General features: G+C 45.0%; 2 gene segments (V, D, J or C); both read left to right on the top strand.

The window, feature by feature from the left end:
- Positions 1-15,631, top strand: part of LOC146342978 (immunoglobulin gamma-1 heavy chain-like) — a 675,086-nt gene that overhangs the window by 604,475 nt on the left and 54,980 nt on the right.
- Positions 6,797-11,900, top strand: LOC146342988 (Ig heavy chain C region-like). The segment is given in 4 exon segments: positions 6,797-7,166; positions 7,940-8,307; positions 9,382-9,702; positions 11,764-11,900. Coding segments are annotated over 4 exon segments (1,196 nt in total).

Consider the following 15,631-nt stretch of genomic DNA (forward strand, 5'->3'; position numbering starts at 1 on the left):
ACAATTACAAACAATTCCAACAAGAAGAAAAGTTGGAAGACAACAGAAGAAGCCAATGTGGCTTCACAAAAAGCTTAGGGATGACTTGAAAACAAAAAAGGACACATATAGGAAGTGGAAAGAAGGCCAAGTAACAAAGGAAGAGTACAGGCAGGTAGCACAGAATTGCAGGGAAAGAGTCAGGAAGGCTAAAGCTGAGAACAAGCTGAGGTTAGCGAGGGATGCTAAAAACAGCAAAAAGGCTTTCTTCAGCTACGTGCATAGTAAAAGGCAGAGGAAAGAAATGGTTGTTCAGCTATTAAATAAGGATGGCAAAATGATAACAGATGACAAAGAAAAGGCAGAGGTGCTCAATTCCTACTTTGGCTCAGTCTTCTCCCAAAAGAGGGTCTATGACCCTCCTGGCAAAGGCAAAGTACAGGCTGAAGGGGCAGGATTGCAGCTTGAAATTGATAGGCATATGGTCAAGGAACATCTAATTACTTTGAATGAGTTCAAATCTCCAGGGCCAGATGAACTGCATCCTAGAGTAATAAAGGAACTGGCAGAAGAACTCTCAGAACCGCTGTCTATTCTCTTTGAGAAATCATGGAGGATGGGGGAAGTGCCAGATGACTGGAGGAGGGCTAATGTTGTCCCTATCTTCAAAAAGGGTAAAAAGGAGGAACCTGGGAACTACAGACCAGTCAGTCTGACATAAATCCCTGGGAAAATTCTGGAGCAGATGATAAAGCAATCCATCTGGAAGCACCTTGAAAACAATGCAGTGATTACTCAAAGCCAACATGGATTTGTCAAAAACAAGTCCTGCCAGACGAATCTGATCTCATTTTTTGATCAAGTCACCTCCCTTGTGGACCGTGGGAATGCTGTAGACATCATATACCTTGACTTCAGCAAAGCTTTCGACAAAGTGCCCCATGATCTCCTGATGAGCAAACTACCTCAAAGTGGGCTAGATGAAACAATGATCCGGTAGATCCACAGTTGGCTACAGAATCGGACTCAAAGAGTGCTTATCAATGGGACCTTCTCAAACTGGGGAGAGGTAACGAGTGGGGTACCGCAGGGCTCAGTCCTGGGCCCAGTGCTCTTCCACATTATTATTAATGACTTGGAGGAGGAGGTGCAGGGAATGCTGATCAAATTTGCAGATGACACAAAATTGGGTGGGATAGCTAATACTTTGGAAGACAGAAACAAAATTCAAAGTGATCTGGATAGACTGGAGCGCTGGGCAGAAAACAACAGAATGACATTTAATAGGGATAAATGCCAAGTTCTGCACCTAGGAAAAAGAAACCAAATGCACAGTTACAAGGTGGGGGATACGTGGCTCAACAACACTACAAGTGAGAAAGATCTTGGAATTGTTGTCAATCACAAGCTGAATATGAGCCAACAATGTGATGTGGCTGCAAAAAAAGCAAATGCCATTTTGGGCTGCATTAATAGAAGCATAGCTTCCAAGTCCCGGGAAGTACTAGTTCCCCTCTACTCAGCACTGGCTAGGCCTCATCTGGAGTAGTGTGTCCAGTTCTGGGCACCACACTTGAAGAAGGATGCAGACAAACTAGAGAGGGTTCAAAGGAGGGCAACAAAGATGATCAGGGGACTGAAAACAAAGCCCTATGAAGAGAGACTGAAAGAACTGGGCATGTTTAGCCTTGAGAAGAGAAGACTGAGAGGAGATAGGATAGCGCTCTTCAAGTACTTGAAAGGTTGTCACAGAGAGGAAGGCCGGGATCTCTTCTTGATCATCCCAGAGTGCAGGACACAGAATAATGGGCTCAAGTGACAGGAAGCCAGATTCCGGCTGAACATCAGGAAAAACTTCCTGACTGTTAGAGCAATATGACAATGGAACCAATTACCTAAGGAGGTAGTGGGCTCTCCCACACTGGAGGCGTTCAAGACGAGGCTGGACAGCCATCTGCCAGGGATGCTTTGACTTGGATTCCTGCATTGAGCAGGACTCGATGGCCTTGTAGGCCCCTTCCAACCCTACTATTCTATGATTCTATGATTCTATGGGATAAACTAAAAAGCCAGTCCCAAGTCCGATGCTCAGTTGAGAGACTCCTGACCTCGCAGAGCAGGCAGCCTTACAGGGAGCAAGGGGCTACCTGGATACTTGATCAAGCCTGAAACATCACAGGGATAATTATGGCCTCCCAGATGAACACCAGCTTTCAAGGTAGTTGCTGGAGAACAAAGGAGCTACCTGCCAGCCTGCCCCAAGTCTCATCCTCGACAGCTCCCAGCTGGATGTTAGACTTATATGAACGGGTGGGAAAGAAAGCTTAACACTCTTCCCTTGGAGAGGCAGCAAAATGGACTCGCTGGGTGTGTTCCAGCACACGCTCTCAGTTCATGCAAGGCAATGAAATTGCTTAACAGACCTGGACAGTACACAGTGATTATTGGAAGCACGGCCTAGGAGATGCCTGTAGTCCTCCACAATGCACAAATATTGTGTGACAGAAATGCACAACCTCCTCATCAGGTAAACTAACGCAATGAGTATTTCCTGAGGAAAAGAAAACCAAGAAGGCAAGATTGCTGTCTGCTGAGACACCAGAAGCAGCCCAAGAAAGAAGGAAAGCAAAAGGCAACAGTGATAGGGGGAGATATGCCCAATTAAATGCAAAATTCCAGAGGTTAGCCAGAAGAGATAAGGAATTATTTTTAAACAAGCAATGCACAGAAGCGGAAGAAGATAATAGAAGAGGAAGGACAAGAGACCTCTTCCAGAAAATTAGAAACGTTGGAGGTAAATTCCAGGCAAAAATGGGTATGATCAAAAACAAAGATGGCAAGGACCTAACAGAAGCAGAAGAGATCAAGAAAAGGTGGCAAGAATATATGGAAGATCTGTATAGGAAGGATAATAGTATCGGGGATAGATCTGATGGTGTGGTCAGTGAGCTAGAGCCAGACATCCTGAAGAGTGAGGTTGAATGGGCCTTAAGAAGCGTTGCTAATAACAAGGCAGCAGGAGATGACGGTATCCCAGCTGAACTGTTTAAAATCTTGCAAGATGATGCTGTCAAGGTGATGCATGCCATATGCCAGCAAATTTGGAAAACACAAGAATGGCCAACAGACTGGAAAAAATCTACTTATATCCCCATACCAAAAAAGGGAAGCACCAAAGAATGTTCAAACTATCGAACAGTGGCACTGATTTCACATGCCAGTAAGGTCATGCTCAAGATCTTGCAAGGTAGACTCCAGCAATTCATGGAACGAGAATTGCCAGATGTACATGCTGGGTTTCGAAAAGGCAGAGGAACTAGAGACCAAATTGCCAATATCCGCTGGATAATGGAGAAAGCCAGGGAGTTTCAGAAAAACACCTATTTCTGTTTTATTGACTATTCTAAAGCCTTGGACTGTGTGGATCATAATAAATTGTGGCAAGTTCTTGGTGGGATGGGAATACCAAGTCATCTTGCCTGCCTCCTGAGGAATCTGTATAACGACCAAGTAGCAAGGGTAAGAACAGACCACGGAACAACGGACTGGTTTAAGATTGGGAAAGGAGTATGGCAGGGTTGTATACTCTCACCCTACCTATTCAACCTGTATGCAGAACACATCATGCGATGTGCTGGGCTTGATCAAGCCAAGGCTGGAGTTAAAATTGCTGGAAGAAACATTAACAATCTCAGATATGCAGATTATACCACTTTGATGGCTGAAAGCGAGGAGGAGCTGAGGAACATCATGATGAAGATGAAAGAAGAAAGTGCAAAAGCTGGGTGCAGTTAAACCTCAAAAAAACCTAGATTATGGCAACCAGCTTGATTGATAACTGGCAAATAGAGGGAGAAAATGAGGCAGTGACAGACTTTGTCTTTCTAGGCGCAAAGATTACTGCAGACGCTGACTGCAGCCAGGAAATCAGAAGACATTTCCTTCTTGGGAGAAGAGCAATGACAAATCTGGATAAAATAGTGAAGATCAGAGACATCACACTGACAACAAAGGTCCGCATAGTGAAAGCAATGGTATTCCCCGTAGTAACCTATGGCCGCGAGAGCTGGACCATAAGGAAGGCTGAGCGAAGGAAGATCGATGCTTTTGAACTGTGGTGCTGGAGAAAACTTTTGAGAGTGCCTTGGACTGCAAGAAGATCAAACCAGTCCATACTGCAGGAAATAAAGCCAGACTGCTCACTTGAGGGAAGGATATTAAAGGCAAAACTGAAGTCCTTTGGCCACATAATGAGAAGACAGGATACCCTGGAGTAGGGATGGACGAAAGTCCCTTACCTTATCCCGCAGCTTGCTTCATGGTGGGGGGGAGGTGCCCCGTCCCTCCGGCCGAAATTCTGGCCGGGGGGGAGGCGCCCCGTCCCTCCAGCTGCGAATCTCGTCTCCTGCCGGGATGCAAATGGCGGCGGCCATAGCCACTGCCGTTTGCGTCCCTGCAGTCAGCCGTGATAGGCTACGTAAATGTTTATGTAGCCTATCACGGCTGACTTTGTGTTCCTTTTGTGTTCCTTATTTGGAACACAACATTTGTGTTCCTTATTTGGGCACGTGTCGTCTACGTAAACATTTACGTAGACTACGGCAAAAATAAGGGCAACGCTATTTGCATTGCCCTTATTTTCGCCGTAGTCTACTTAAATGTTTACGTAGACTACACGTGCCCAAATAAGGAACGCAAATGGTGGCGCCCATGGGCGCCGCCATTTGCGTACGCACTTTTTTTTTCCAAAGTCAGCCGTGATAGGCTACGTAAGGATTTACGTAGCCTATCATGGTGTTTTTTGAAAATCTAGCCGTGATAGGCTACGTAAATCTTTACGTAGCCTATCACGTTTGTTGTTGTTGTTTTTTTCACCTTGGAAATGGCGGCAGCAGCAGCCAGTCAGAAGACCGGCCGCCGCCACCGCCGAACCACCGCCGGGAGCCGCCAGCGCCAGGGATATTCGACAAAGGTAAGTCCCATTCCGGGGGGGTGGCGGGGGGGTGGCGGACCGTTTCGCCACCAATTTCGGGGGGCCGAATGCATTGGCATTCGGCCTCCTGGAGATTCATGGAGAAATTCTCCGACATCCCTACGAGAAGATGCTGATGCTAGGGAAAGTGGAAGGCCAAAGGAAGAGGGGCCGACCAAGGGCAAGATGGATGGATGATATTCTGGAGGTGATGGACTCGACCTTGGGGGAGCTGGGGGTGGCGACGGCCGACAGGAAGCTCTGGCATGGGCTGGTCCATGAAGTCACGAAGAGTCGGAAGTGACTGAACGAATAAACAACAAAATTTCCTGAGGATCCCACAGATCAACGTAGCTGCAGTTTCTCTCACAAACCAATTGGGGAGGGGGGCAATGAAGACTGGGAGTTTGATGTGCCGCTTGGCATGCAGAGCACCGCCAGCTGCCACCACACATTGTTTTGTGGTGGCCTCTGTGAAGTTTTGATCGAGTCAAGTAAGTCAAGTCATGTGCAGTAGAGAAAACTCCATGCAGTGACCATGTCAGCGCTGAGAATGGTAGGGAGGAGGAAGGGGCATCGCATGCTGATGGAGAAACAGGCTGTGTATCGACATAAGGTGGTTGAAATAAGATTAACACTCAGCCACAATGACATCTAAGTATGTAAAATTGCATTTACTGACATTCACATCACCATCATCCTCTTCCTGAGGAGAGTATGTTGGGGGAAATGTTTCCATAATGCTCTCTAAAGGATTCTAAATTTTAACAAGCTCTTTAGTGTAAATGTAATTTAAGGGTTATCTCTGTCATCTTATGTTCTCCACTTCATCCTGCCTCTTTTTACTTTCCTACAGGCGCCCCAGTACCTCCTTCCATCTCCTCTGCTGGCCTGCTGTGACGTCATGGAATCCCCACCCACAGAAACTGTCACAATTCAGCCCCCAAAAAGTTTCACCTGAAAAGGCTTCCCCACACTCTCCGAAGGCATGTCTTAGCTTATTTGATACAATGACAGGGGGTTCTGGTGATCCTGGATGATGTAATCAGCCTGTTTTGGTTGGGATGGGATGGTACTCCCCCTGATGCAACGGGTTCTTGTTAATGGTCCTGGGCCCAGACCTGCACCAGATGCCCACGTGACAGTACTGGCCAGGAGAGCTTTTCACCAACACCATCCTATGTTTCAACTGTCCCTTTCCATGACAGCTCAAACCTAGTTGCAGTCATTCGTGCTCTAGTCACCTCCAGGTAAATTTCCTGTGATGCACATTAATGTGGGGCTGCCCTTGAAGACGGTCTGGAAATTGCACCTGGTCCAGATTCCAGCACCAAGAGTTCTCAGAGAAGTTTCCTATTCAGTCCTCTCTACACTGATCCTCCATCAAATTTACTGGTTACCAGTTTGCTTTTGAATTCAATTCAAGGTGCTGGTTTAAGCTTCACAGCCCGAAACAGTTTTGGACCAGAATATCTAAGGACGTAGGCTCCACTTGGGAGGCTTTTGTCTGGGACCCATCAATGTCAAAAATCGGGCATATAGCTGGGTACCCAGGATCTCTTTCTCTCTCTCTGTCTCATATGATATGGAATGGTGTACTGAGAGAGGTATGCCTGACCCACTCATTGCCTGCTTTTTGGCAGGAGGGTGAAGACAATTTTATTTCAGTGGGTCTGTTTTGGAATCTTGATTTTCTTGTGTACTGCCTGCTTTAAACTGCTTGTAGGTTTTACTTGTTAGTTTGTTTCTGGATTTTGAGGTGGTATTTCTTATCTTGTTTTGTATTACAGTGATTCTGGGTAAGCTATCTTAGATACGTCTCGTAAAAAGACAGGATGTCAGTGAATGAATGGCAGCACTTTGCTACTCGCTGTTCTCAGGCTGCACTTGGCACCCCCAAAGCCAGTCCAAGTTCAGATCTTCCCCCCCATCTGTGGTGAACGAGTAGCAGAGTCCACCCTGGAGCTGGTTCGCCTCCTTCAGAGCCAAGGCCCTGGAACAGCCAGTGTGGCATGGCTGAGGAACGGAGAAGTGGAGCAAGAGAAAGCAGAGGTGACACTGACCACTAACAAGGACAAGGGCAGCGGTTACTTCAGCTTTGTCCAACTGAACAACAGCAAAGAGAGCTGGGACAAAGGGGACCTCTACACATGTAAAGTGACTCATCCACTGAGCAGTCAGAACGTGACTATAGATAGCACCAGCAAGTCCCAAGGTGAGGGATACCCGCTCTCAACATAAGGGGGTGATGGGTGCCTGGCGATGAACCAGTGGTCACGAAGGGTGGGTTGTTATCAGGGACTCATCAGGATGTCAGCAGCAAAGCTGGAATAAGAACTTGGCAGGTACATCTGGGCAACATCTGGAAGAGGAAAACCCAGGTCAGACAGGCTGCTCCTACACTCGCTGTTGAGTCTAGAATTGCCATCCTTGGTTCACACATTTTTGACACAACACTCAGTCTGGTGCTTTCAGACTAGGGACTCCTAGTGTTATCCAATTGTTGATTTTCACCTATAAGCTTCGTGAGGAATTGCTATTGACTTCCCACACTTCTTGGGCATGGAAAGTTTTTGGTGTGTATGTATCTTGCTAAGTTCCACCCACACTAGTGGATGTGACACAGCCATATGGGCATGGGAGGGACGATGCCCTGGAACATGCCGGTTAAATATCTTTTTTTAATTCCAGTTTAAGCTTTTGTAATTTCGGAACTCTTGCTTGAACATTTCAGTTTGTCTTAAAATGTATGCTAAATAGCATTTTAGTGCAGTTTAAAACATTTAAACATGTGGGTTGGACCTATAGCCCAATCCTGTGCATGCTTCCTCAGAAGGAAGACACGCTGTGTTCAATGGCCTCTATGTCCAAGTAACTGTGTGTAGGGTTTTGGCCCAAACATTTTCTCATATATTCTGAGAATAGTGTTGATTTCAAATGCTAATGAACTCTTCCCGGCTCCCTGTCTCTTGGCATGATGCTCCTCAGCCTGCTACAGTTCAGTGCGACAACCTACTGTCTCCATCATCAAGCCATCCTACAGACACCTGCTTGAGAGGACAGCAACTGTCACCTGCACTGTGGTTGGCCCAAATAACCTGGTGTGTGGAGGGCAGGCCCAGATAACACCCAAATAACCTGGCGTGTGGAGGGCAGGCCCAGCACTGGGGGTCGGAAGGAAATGGTGAAGGAGGCAAATGCCAATGGAAATCAGAATGTGTTGAGTACCCACTCAGTATCTTTGGAGCAGTGGAGGAAGGGCACCACATTCACCTGCGAAGTAGTTGGACATTGCTATGAAGAAATCACCAAAGAAGTAATAGTCAAAAAGGATACACATGAGTACACATGCCTGGGTCTGGGTGCTGGAAATTAACTCCCCTAGCAACTTCTCCCTCTACTCGGTTTACAAATGTGTCTAATGTATTGCCTTTGAGGAACAGGAACTGTTCGGGGGTTCGGCATGGCACTCATGGCCTGCTGATGATATTTTGTGGCCTGAGGTGAATCTATTAAGTGGCCCCCACCTATATGCCCATGAGCTCCAATTAAGAGGATTTGGGTGAGAGGGGAAGGAATAATCCCATTGCCAGGAGATTTCAAACAACCATTGTACTCCTCCTAGACCTTTCCTGAAAATCCACAACAAGTTTCTGTTTCAATCCAGAGGAACAATTTTCCCTACAAATCCCATGGAAAAAGCATTATTTCAAAAAATGCACTAGCCCTCTTTAGCCTGTAGTTAGATCTTAGCAGTGAGAGGAATCCTTTTCATATGTCTTTTCAGCAGCAGCACTAAACAACCTCTTTTCCCATTATTTTTTAAGTCATTTCAAAAGGGAGGCAAAGGTTGGCTTATTCACAGTGAATTCGCTCATTCAGAGTGAGGTCAGTGTTATGCAGGAAGCATTGCTCTCAATCTAAAGTGATATCAGTGACACATAGCCAAATCTGGTTGGCTACATAACATCTTGACAGCATCATCTTCAGTTTTTCACAATGTGATTGCTGATTAGCTAGCAACATCTGAGGAAAGAGAATGATGGGAATAAAAATGGCACAGAATTAACAACAGAAAAGGAACCAATGGCTGTGAACAGCAACTGAAAACATAGAATTAGGAGGAGTTTCAGGAACCACTTCAGGGCCCCCAAAGCACTATTTCTGCCACAAAAAAACCTTAACAGGGAGATATATGGGACAGATATCTCTTGTGTCCTTCTCCCACTTTTATTTGTAGATTACATTACATTACATTACATTACATTAGGAGGGACATGTCCATGTTTTGTTTTGTCTTAAATATTCAGAACCTAGAACAATGTTAAGCACTTCATTTAAAAAATGTCAGCTTGTGTTGGAATTAATCACCTATTTCCTGTAAACAACAACAACTTTGTGTTTGCTATAACTCTTCCCTTCCAATTTAGAGACCACGAAACCTTCCATTGCTATTTCCCGGGCTAACCTCACCCCCTCACTCAAGAGCACTGTGGCCCTGATTCTTGTCTGTGATGTGAGTGGTTTTTCCCCAGTGGAAATCAGCATCTCTTGGAAGAAGGACAACATACCTTTGAATGAAAAACTGTACAAGAATGAGGATGTGACCAGAGCTGGGAATGTGTACACTACTTACAGCATCCTGAAAATCAACAGAGATCAAGCAGAGGGGAAGGTTGGCATCTACAGTTGTGTGGTCCACCATTCCTCCTCTGATAAGCCATACACTGCCACTGAAAAAATATCCATTGGTAAGTGGATCTTCTATGGTGGGTTCTAAGGTCCTAACGATCAGTAGCATGATTGGCATGAATGAATGAATATCTTGAGCAGTTTCTTAACATGTGAAAGCTTCAAATTACAATACATCGCATCACTCTTTGGTAGAAACACCTTGCCATCACTAGAAATCAGATGTACCAGTAGTAGCAAAAGGCCAGTTCACTGGAAAAATTCTTCTTCATTTCGCTTAGGTATATGTTTTTAAGTTGCTATATACAAGTATTTGTTCATTCATTCATTCAACGAGCCAAGTTGCAACTTGTAACGTAAAGAATGATGTATAAGACAAAAGGTTATAGGATCCAACACAAACATTCTTGTGCTAGTGCAATGTTTCACACTGAAGTGTTACAGTAGTGCAAGTTATTAAGTTAATCCCACATTTAGCCATATTTAGAGTAGAGCCATTGAAATCAATAGGACTACTCTTAGGTATTCATTTATTTTATTTTATTTTATTGCATTTATTGCATTTATATCCCACCTTTTTCCCTCTTGCAAGGAACCCAAGGCAGCTTACATTACCCTCCTCCTCTCCATTTTATCCTCACAACAACAACCCTGTGAGGTGGGTTGGGCTGACAGTCTGTGACTGGCCCAAAGTCACCCAGTGAGCTTCCATGGCTGAGTGGGGACTAGAACCCAGATGTTAGGAGCTAGTTGGACTAGCTCCTAGTCCAACACTCTTGCCACTACACCGCACTGGCTCTCTATACCTAAATCTGGATCAAACCCAGAGTTACCACTTTTTTATTCTTGATGCAGACTCTGTGATTTTAAGTACATGACACAACCAGAAATCAGTCGGTATGGTAGCAGGTTGCTGTTGCTTGTGGCCATTGTGGTGTCATTAATTGGTTATGGCTGTGCTTAGAATGAGTGGAAATGGTTGGATGGATGTGGTGAGGTAAATATTTTGGAGATGTGGTATCCACATCTTTAGGGAACTTGACTACATTTCTAGATGCTAACACTTGCTCTTGTAGTAGATGGCAGACCATGGCTTCACCCAGAGGTAGATGTAGAGTAGGGCTGTGCAGGGACCCCCCCCCCCGATCTGACTCAGAAGCCGCTTTTTGGCTTCCAAGGCAGGCCCGATCTGGCTCAGGCAGATTCGGGGGGGGGGACAACCCACCTCAACCTCGAACCCAAAGAGGGTCCCCCCCCGAATCTGCCTAAGCCAGATTCTGCCTGATCCCCCCCCCGATGCCCCCATGCAACCCTCCAGCTCCTTACCAGGGCCATCTCCTCCTCTGCTACCGCCTCCTTCTCTGGTGTGCTGCCTTTGCCGCTGTCACCTTCGCCACCGCCACCCACTACTGCTGTCTTCACTGCCTCCACCACCTCCTGAGGCCTGGACGCGCAGCGACTCTTCTTCCAGGGAGTCACCATTTTTAAAATGGCAACCTCTTGGAACTTCCAGGAGGTTGCCATTTTAAAAATGGTGACTCCCTGGAAGAAGAGTCACCGAGTGTCCAGGCCTGAGGAGGCAGGGCGGCGGTGTAGCAGCAGAAGCAGCGGTGGCGCAGTGGCGGCAAGGAGAAGGCGGCTCAGGTAAGGACCTGGAGGTGCCAGGGGCCAAAGTGTACCAAGCCCCCAACCCGCTCCGGGCCACTCCGGGCCCCCTCCGCTTCACCTCGGAAGGGGCACAAAGTGGCCCAAAGCAACCCGCTTCGACTCGGGGTTTGAGCCTCAGGCTGAAGCAGTGCACAGCCCTACTGTAGAATAGATCTGTTGGCTAAGATAAACTGGAGTCAGGTGTACATGGATCTGGGCCACACTTCTTGAATAGGGTCAGCTTCATATACACATCGCTTTTCCTATCCCAATGTAGTACACACTCCCATTCTCCCTACTCGTCATTTTTTTCATCAGAAAGAAGGAATTTGTTTATCCTTGCTCCCCAGCTATAATGTCCAAATCCTAAACTTCTTTTGCTTAAGCCTCACAGCCTAGTCCAATTTATGGTATGTTATTTGATTTACTGTGTAACTGAATGTTGTTTTCACGTCCCCCTTATTACTCCTCAGATGGTGGGGAGGATTGTAACCCAAAGGTCCAAATGAAAACCATCCCACCATCTTTTGCTGACGTTTACCAGACCAGGTCAGCCAAGCTGACCTGCAGAATCTCTAACATACCCATTGAGCAAAATCTTCAGGAATGACTGGGTGTCACCTGGGTATGAGCATCTGACAGAAAACTATTGGAGACTGCACTTCAACAGCCCATAGAAGAAGAAAGCAATGAGCTGGTATTCATTGATGCAATAGCTACTGTGAGCATAGACGAGTGGAACTCAGGGCAAAACTGAGTTTCCCACTGGCTACAGTGGGAAACAGGATACTGAACTAGGTAGGTCTTTTGTGTGATGCAGCAAGGCCCTTATGTTCTTGTGGGTCACATGAGAACATGTGGGGACATCTGTAGTGACTACAACACCTCAGTGTACTCATGTTTACATAGAACTTGAGAATGAACCAGAAAAGTCACTTGTCCGTTATGGGTACTCACAAAGACTAAAGAATTTGGAGTTCCATAACATGAAGGTGTTGACTGTCACTGAGCCCTTCTAAATCCATCTGATAATACCCATCTCACCACAGGGAAATGCCAAACTACTTTTACTTAGGCTGGTAATATTACAAAGGCCACCTCCAAATCAATTAAGTAGCTTTTTCAGAGGTTTTTGTTTTTAAACACTGACACTCAACAAGGGAATTTTTAAATGGAACAAACAAACGCCAAATAAATCCACACCATGTCAACAAGTATTAATATTGGGATGGATTCAGACTTGGTCGTACTTAGGGTAGAGATCCAACCCACTGTGGCCAGGTCTACTCTCTGCCTGGACTAGGGAAGTTGGAGAAATCGGTGATGGTACCAAATGAGTTCAGATTATCATGAATCCAACCTGCAGATTCCGCCCTGGGCCAGCATTTCTCCTGTTGGGCAGATTCCGCAGACTTGCAGACCATTTTTCTTACTTTCCCAGATTACGTGCAAATTTCATTGTAGAAAACCATGCACAACAAAAAAACCTGGGCAAAATGTGCATGTGCCCCATAGGCTAAAGCATGAAAATGTACATTTGGAGGGAAATTTTGCATTTTCTCACATACAAAATTGTGCAATGTGCAAATTTGGAAACAAAAAATCCGTTTCCATCGATGGAACGGATTTTACACTATGAGTACATCCCTAGCCTGACCTACTATTCTATGATTCTATGATATCATATTATTATGATTCTTCTATAAAATGTGACATCCAGAAAGTTCAGTGCATCACCTACAAAAAGATAATCTCATTCCAACCAGAAATTTAAAATGTGAAGAGTTGCTCTGTAACTGTAGAGAAAGGAATATCCATATGACATAAATTGTGCTCACTTGTTGAATTTATCCCCACACATGCACAAACAGCTAGTCTCTAATCTCTTTGGCAAAATCAAATCTCCCTCCATCCTTATGGTGAGGACCAGACATTCATAGAATCACAGGAAAGATGGAACAGACCCAGAAGATGCCTCTGAACAAGATTAAGGCCTTCCACCCTAAGACTGAATACACTATCCAAAAACATCCCCAACAGATCCTTGTCCAGGAATTTATTTGTCGTAGACACCATCATCAGACGGTAATGACACAACATTAAGGGGAAAGGCACAAGAAGCATCTTCTTCATGGCAGCAGCTATGAAGAGAAAGGAGTCTGGAAACAAATGCCAATTTGGAGGTATAGATCAACCATTTGCCCTGCTGCCTTCCTTCTCTCTCAGGCTGGACTCATTTGCCTAAAGTGCCTGGAGTAGTTTGTTCTGCCAGTACCTTACACTTTACTGCAGCACAGCTACCCTTGTCTGTAAGATAAAACAAACCATAAAATATTTTTTTAAAAAACTATACAACATTAAAACTATAAAAGCATTTCAAACAGTAAACCGTTAAAAGCATCACTACTAATTAAAACAATTCAAAAGGCCAAGATACAGAGATATGTCTTGTCACCCCTTCTAAAAGCAGAGGGAGTGGGGACCATTTTCTGTGCTGAGTGGAGTTCATCCACAATTTGGCAGCAACACAAGAGAAAGCTCTCTCTCATGTGCCCATCAAGCAGGCCTCTGCAAGTGGCAATGTCCACAGAAGGGCCTCTCCTGCAGATCACAGTAACCGTATGGGTTCATAGTGAGACAGGTGGTTCCTTAGGTAGCCAGGTCCTGTGCCATTTAGAGCTTTAAAGGTTAAAACCAACACCTTGAATGAAAGCCGAAAATCAACTGGTCACCTCTGCAGATCTTTCAGTATCACAATGATATGGTCTTGATATCTGGTGAGCAAGGGTTTTTTTCCAAACTCCTTGAACTTTTTTGTGCATTTTTCCCATGGGTTCTGCAATTTGCACAAATTTCTGAGTAAATTGCATGATTTCTAAGCAGTATGCACAAATCCAGGCAAATTTGCACAAATCTGGCCCTAATTTGCCCAAATTGCTTTAAATTTGAGCAAGTCGTTCACAAATTGCAGAATCTGTGGAAGAAATGTGCAGAATGCCCAGAAAATCCACAAACTGGCCTGACTTGCAGCGGACCAAGTCGAGCGCCACAGTGAGGACCAGAACAAAATCCAGGGGACTGAACCTAGGAAATCTCATTGAATTCCCCCAAACAGATTTCTGCGACAACCCTAATCATCTCCTCTCCACTTTCACTTATTCTCCCCCGCCTCTGCATATCCCACAGCACCATCAACACTTGATAGTTGCCCACCTAAAAATGCCTTTCAAAGTACCTGTTTTCCATTTCCTTCTCACTTACCCAGCCCTTACCTTCTGTGTATTATTCTCTCTTGCCCTCAGACTACATTGAAACTTCATCTTCTATCTTAACTCCAGAAGAAGTTGGCCTGCATGAATGGCCCAATGCTTACATACATGAGACTGCAGACATAGGTAATAATGAAGAACTCAAAAACACCTCATCAGACTTTTCCACTTTCATCATCCTCTTCATTGAGAGCCTTTTGTACAGTGCCACTGTGACTGTCATCAAGGTAAGATCAATGGGACAGGAAGTTATTGGATTGGAAGGAAATTTGACCTCAGTATTAGCTTTGCAAACTGTGATCCAATACCTATTGTGTCACAGAAAGGAGAATTAAGAAATGCAAGGAGTCAAAAAGCTACATGAAGCTCCAGTGGTCTCCATGGGTGGACCAGGTGAAAGTTCTAGGTTCACAGGTCATGAAGAACCATATTCAAATTGGAAGGGGTTCGCACCTGGCATACAACATAGCAAATCATAGGTTAATTAACCCACAATTTGCTGTGGTTACATGCAAACTGGGTCATTTTGTTGGTGTCAAGGCCCAAAAGAGGTCCAGGGTGATAATTCTACTTCCAACATATGGAAGTGTCAGATAAAGTTGTGGTCAAAGATGCTTGTTAATCAGTATTGAAGAACTGAACAATAAACATCCATTATCTTTTTTTTATAAATAAAAAAGGAATTTTCCTTTTCCCTCACATTCTACTTTGATTAACCTTTCTTCCCTAACTGACCGTTACAACTGCTTTTTAACTACCATAGAAGTCTCCTGCCCATTACATGCACGTCATCATCAGGATTCTAAATGGGCAAAGAAAGTAAATTGGCTTATACATGATGCAGATACAGGAACAGCAGTAACCATAGCTCCAAGCAAAAAGCGCAAAAATGTCTGAACCACTGTAGCAGAATGAAAGGTGTGGTGGTCTTGGACATAGCAGACCCGAGTCCAAGCTCGTCTTCAACCATAAAACTCACTTGGGCTGCAGTCACATGACCAAAGGCCAATTCCTCTAGATCCTTCTGATAGTGTTATTCAGAATGTGTCTTATTTCTGCACAGTCCATACTA

This window comes from Heloderma suspectum, chromosome 6 (genome assembly GCF_057233095.1).
Source record: "Heloderma suspectum isolate Gila_16-S chromosome 6, 16-S_ref, whole genome shotgun sequence".
Taxonomy (NCBI): Eukaryota; Metazoa; Chordata; class Lepidosauria; order Squamata; family Helodermatidae; genus Heloderma; species Heloderma suspectum.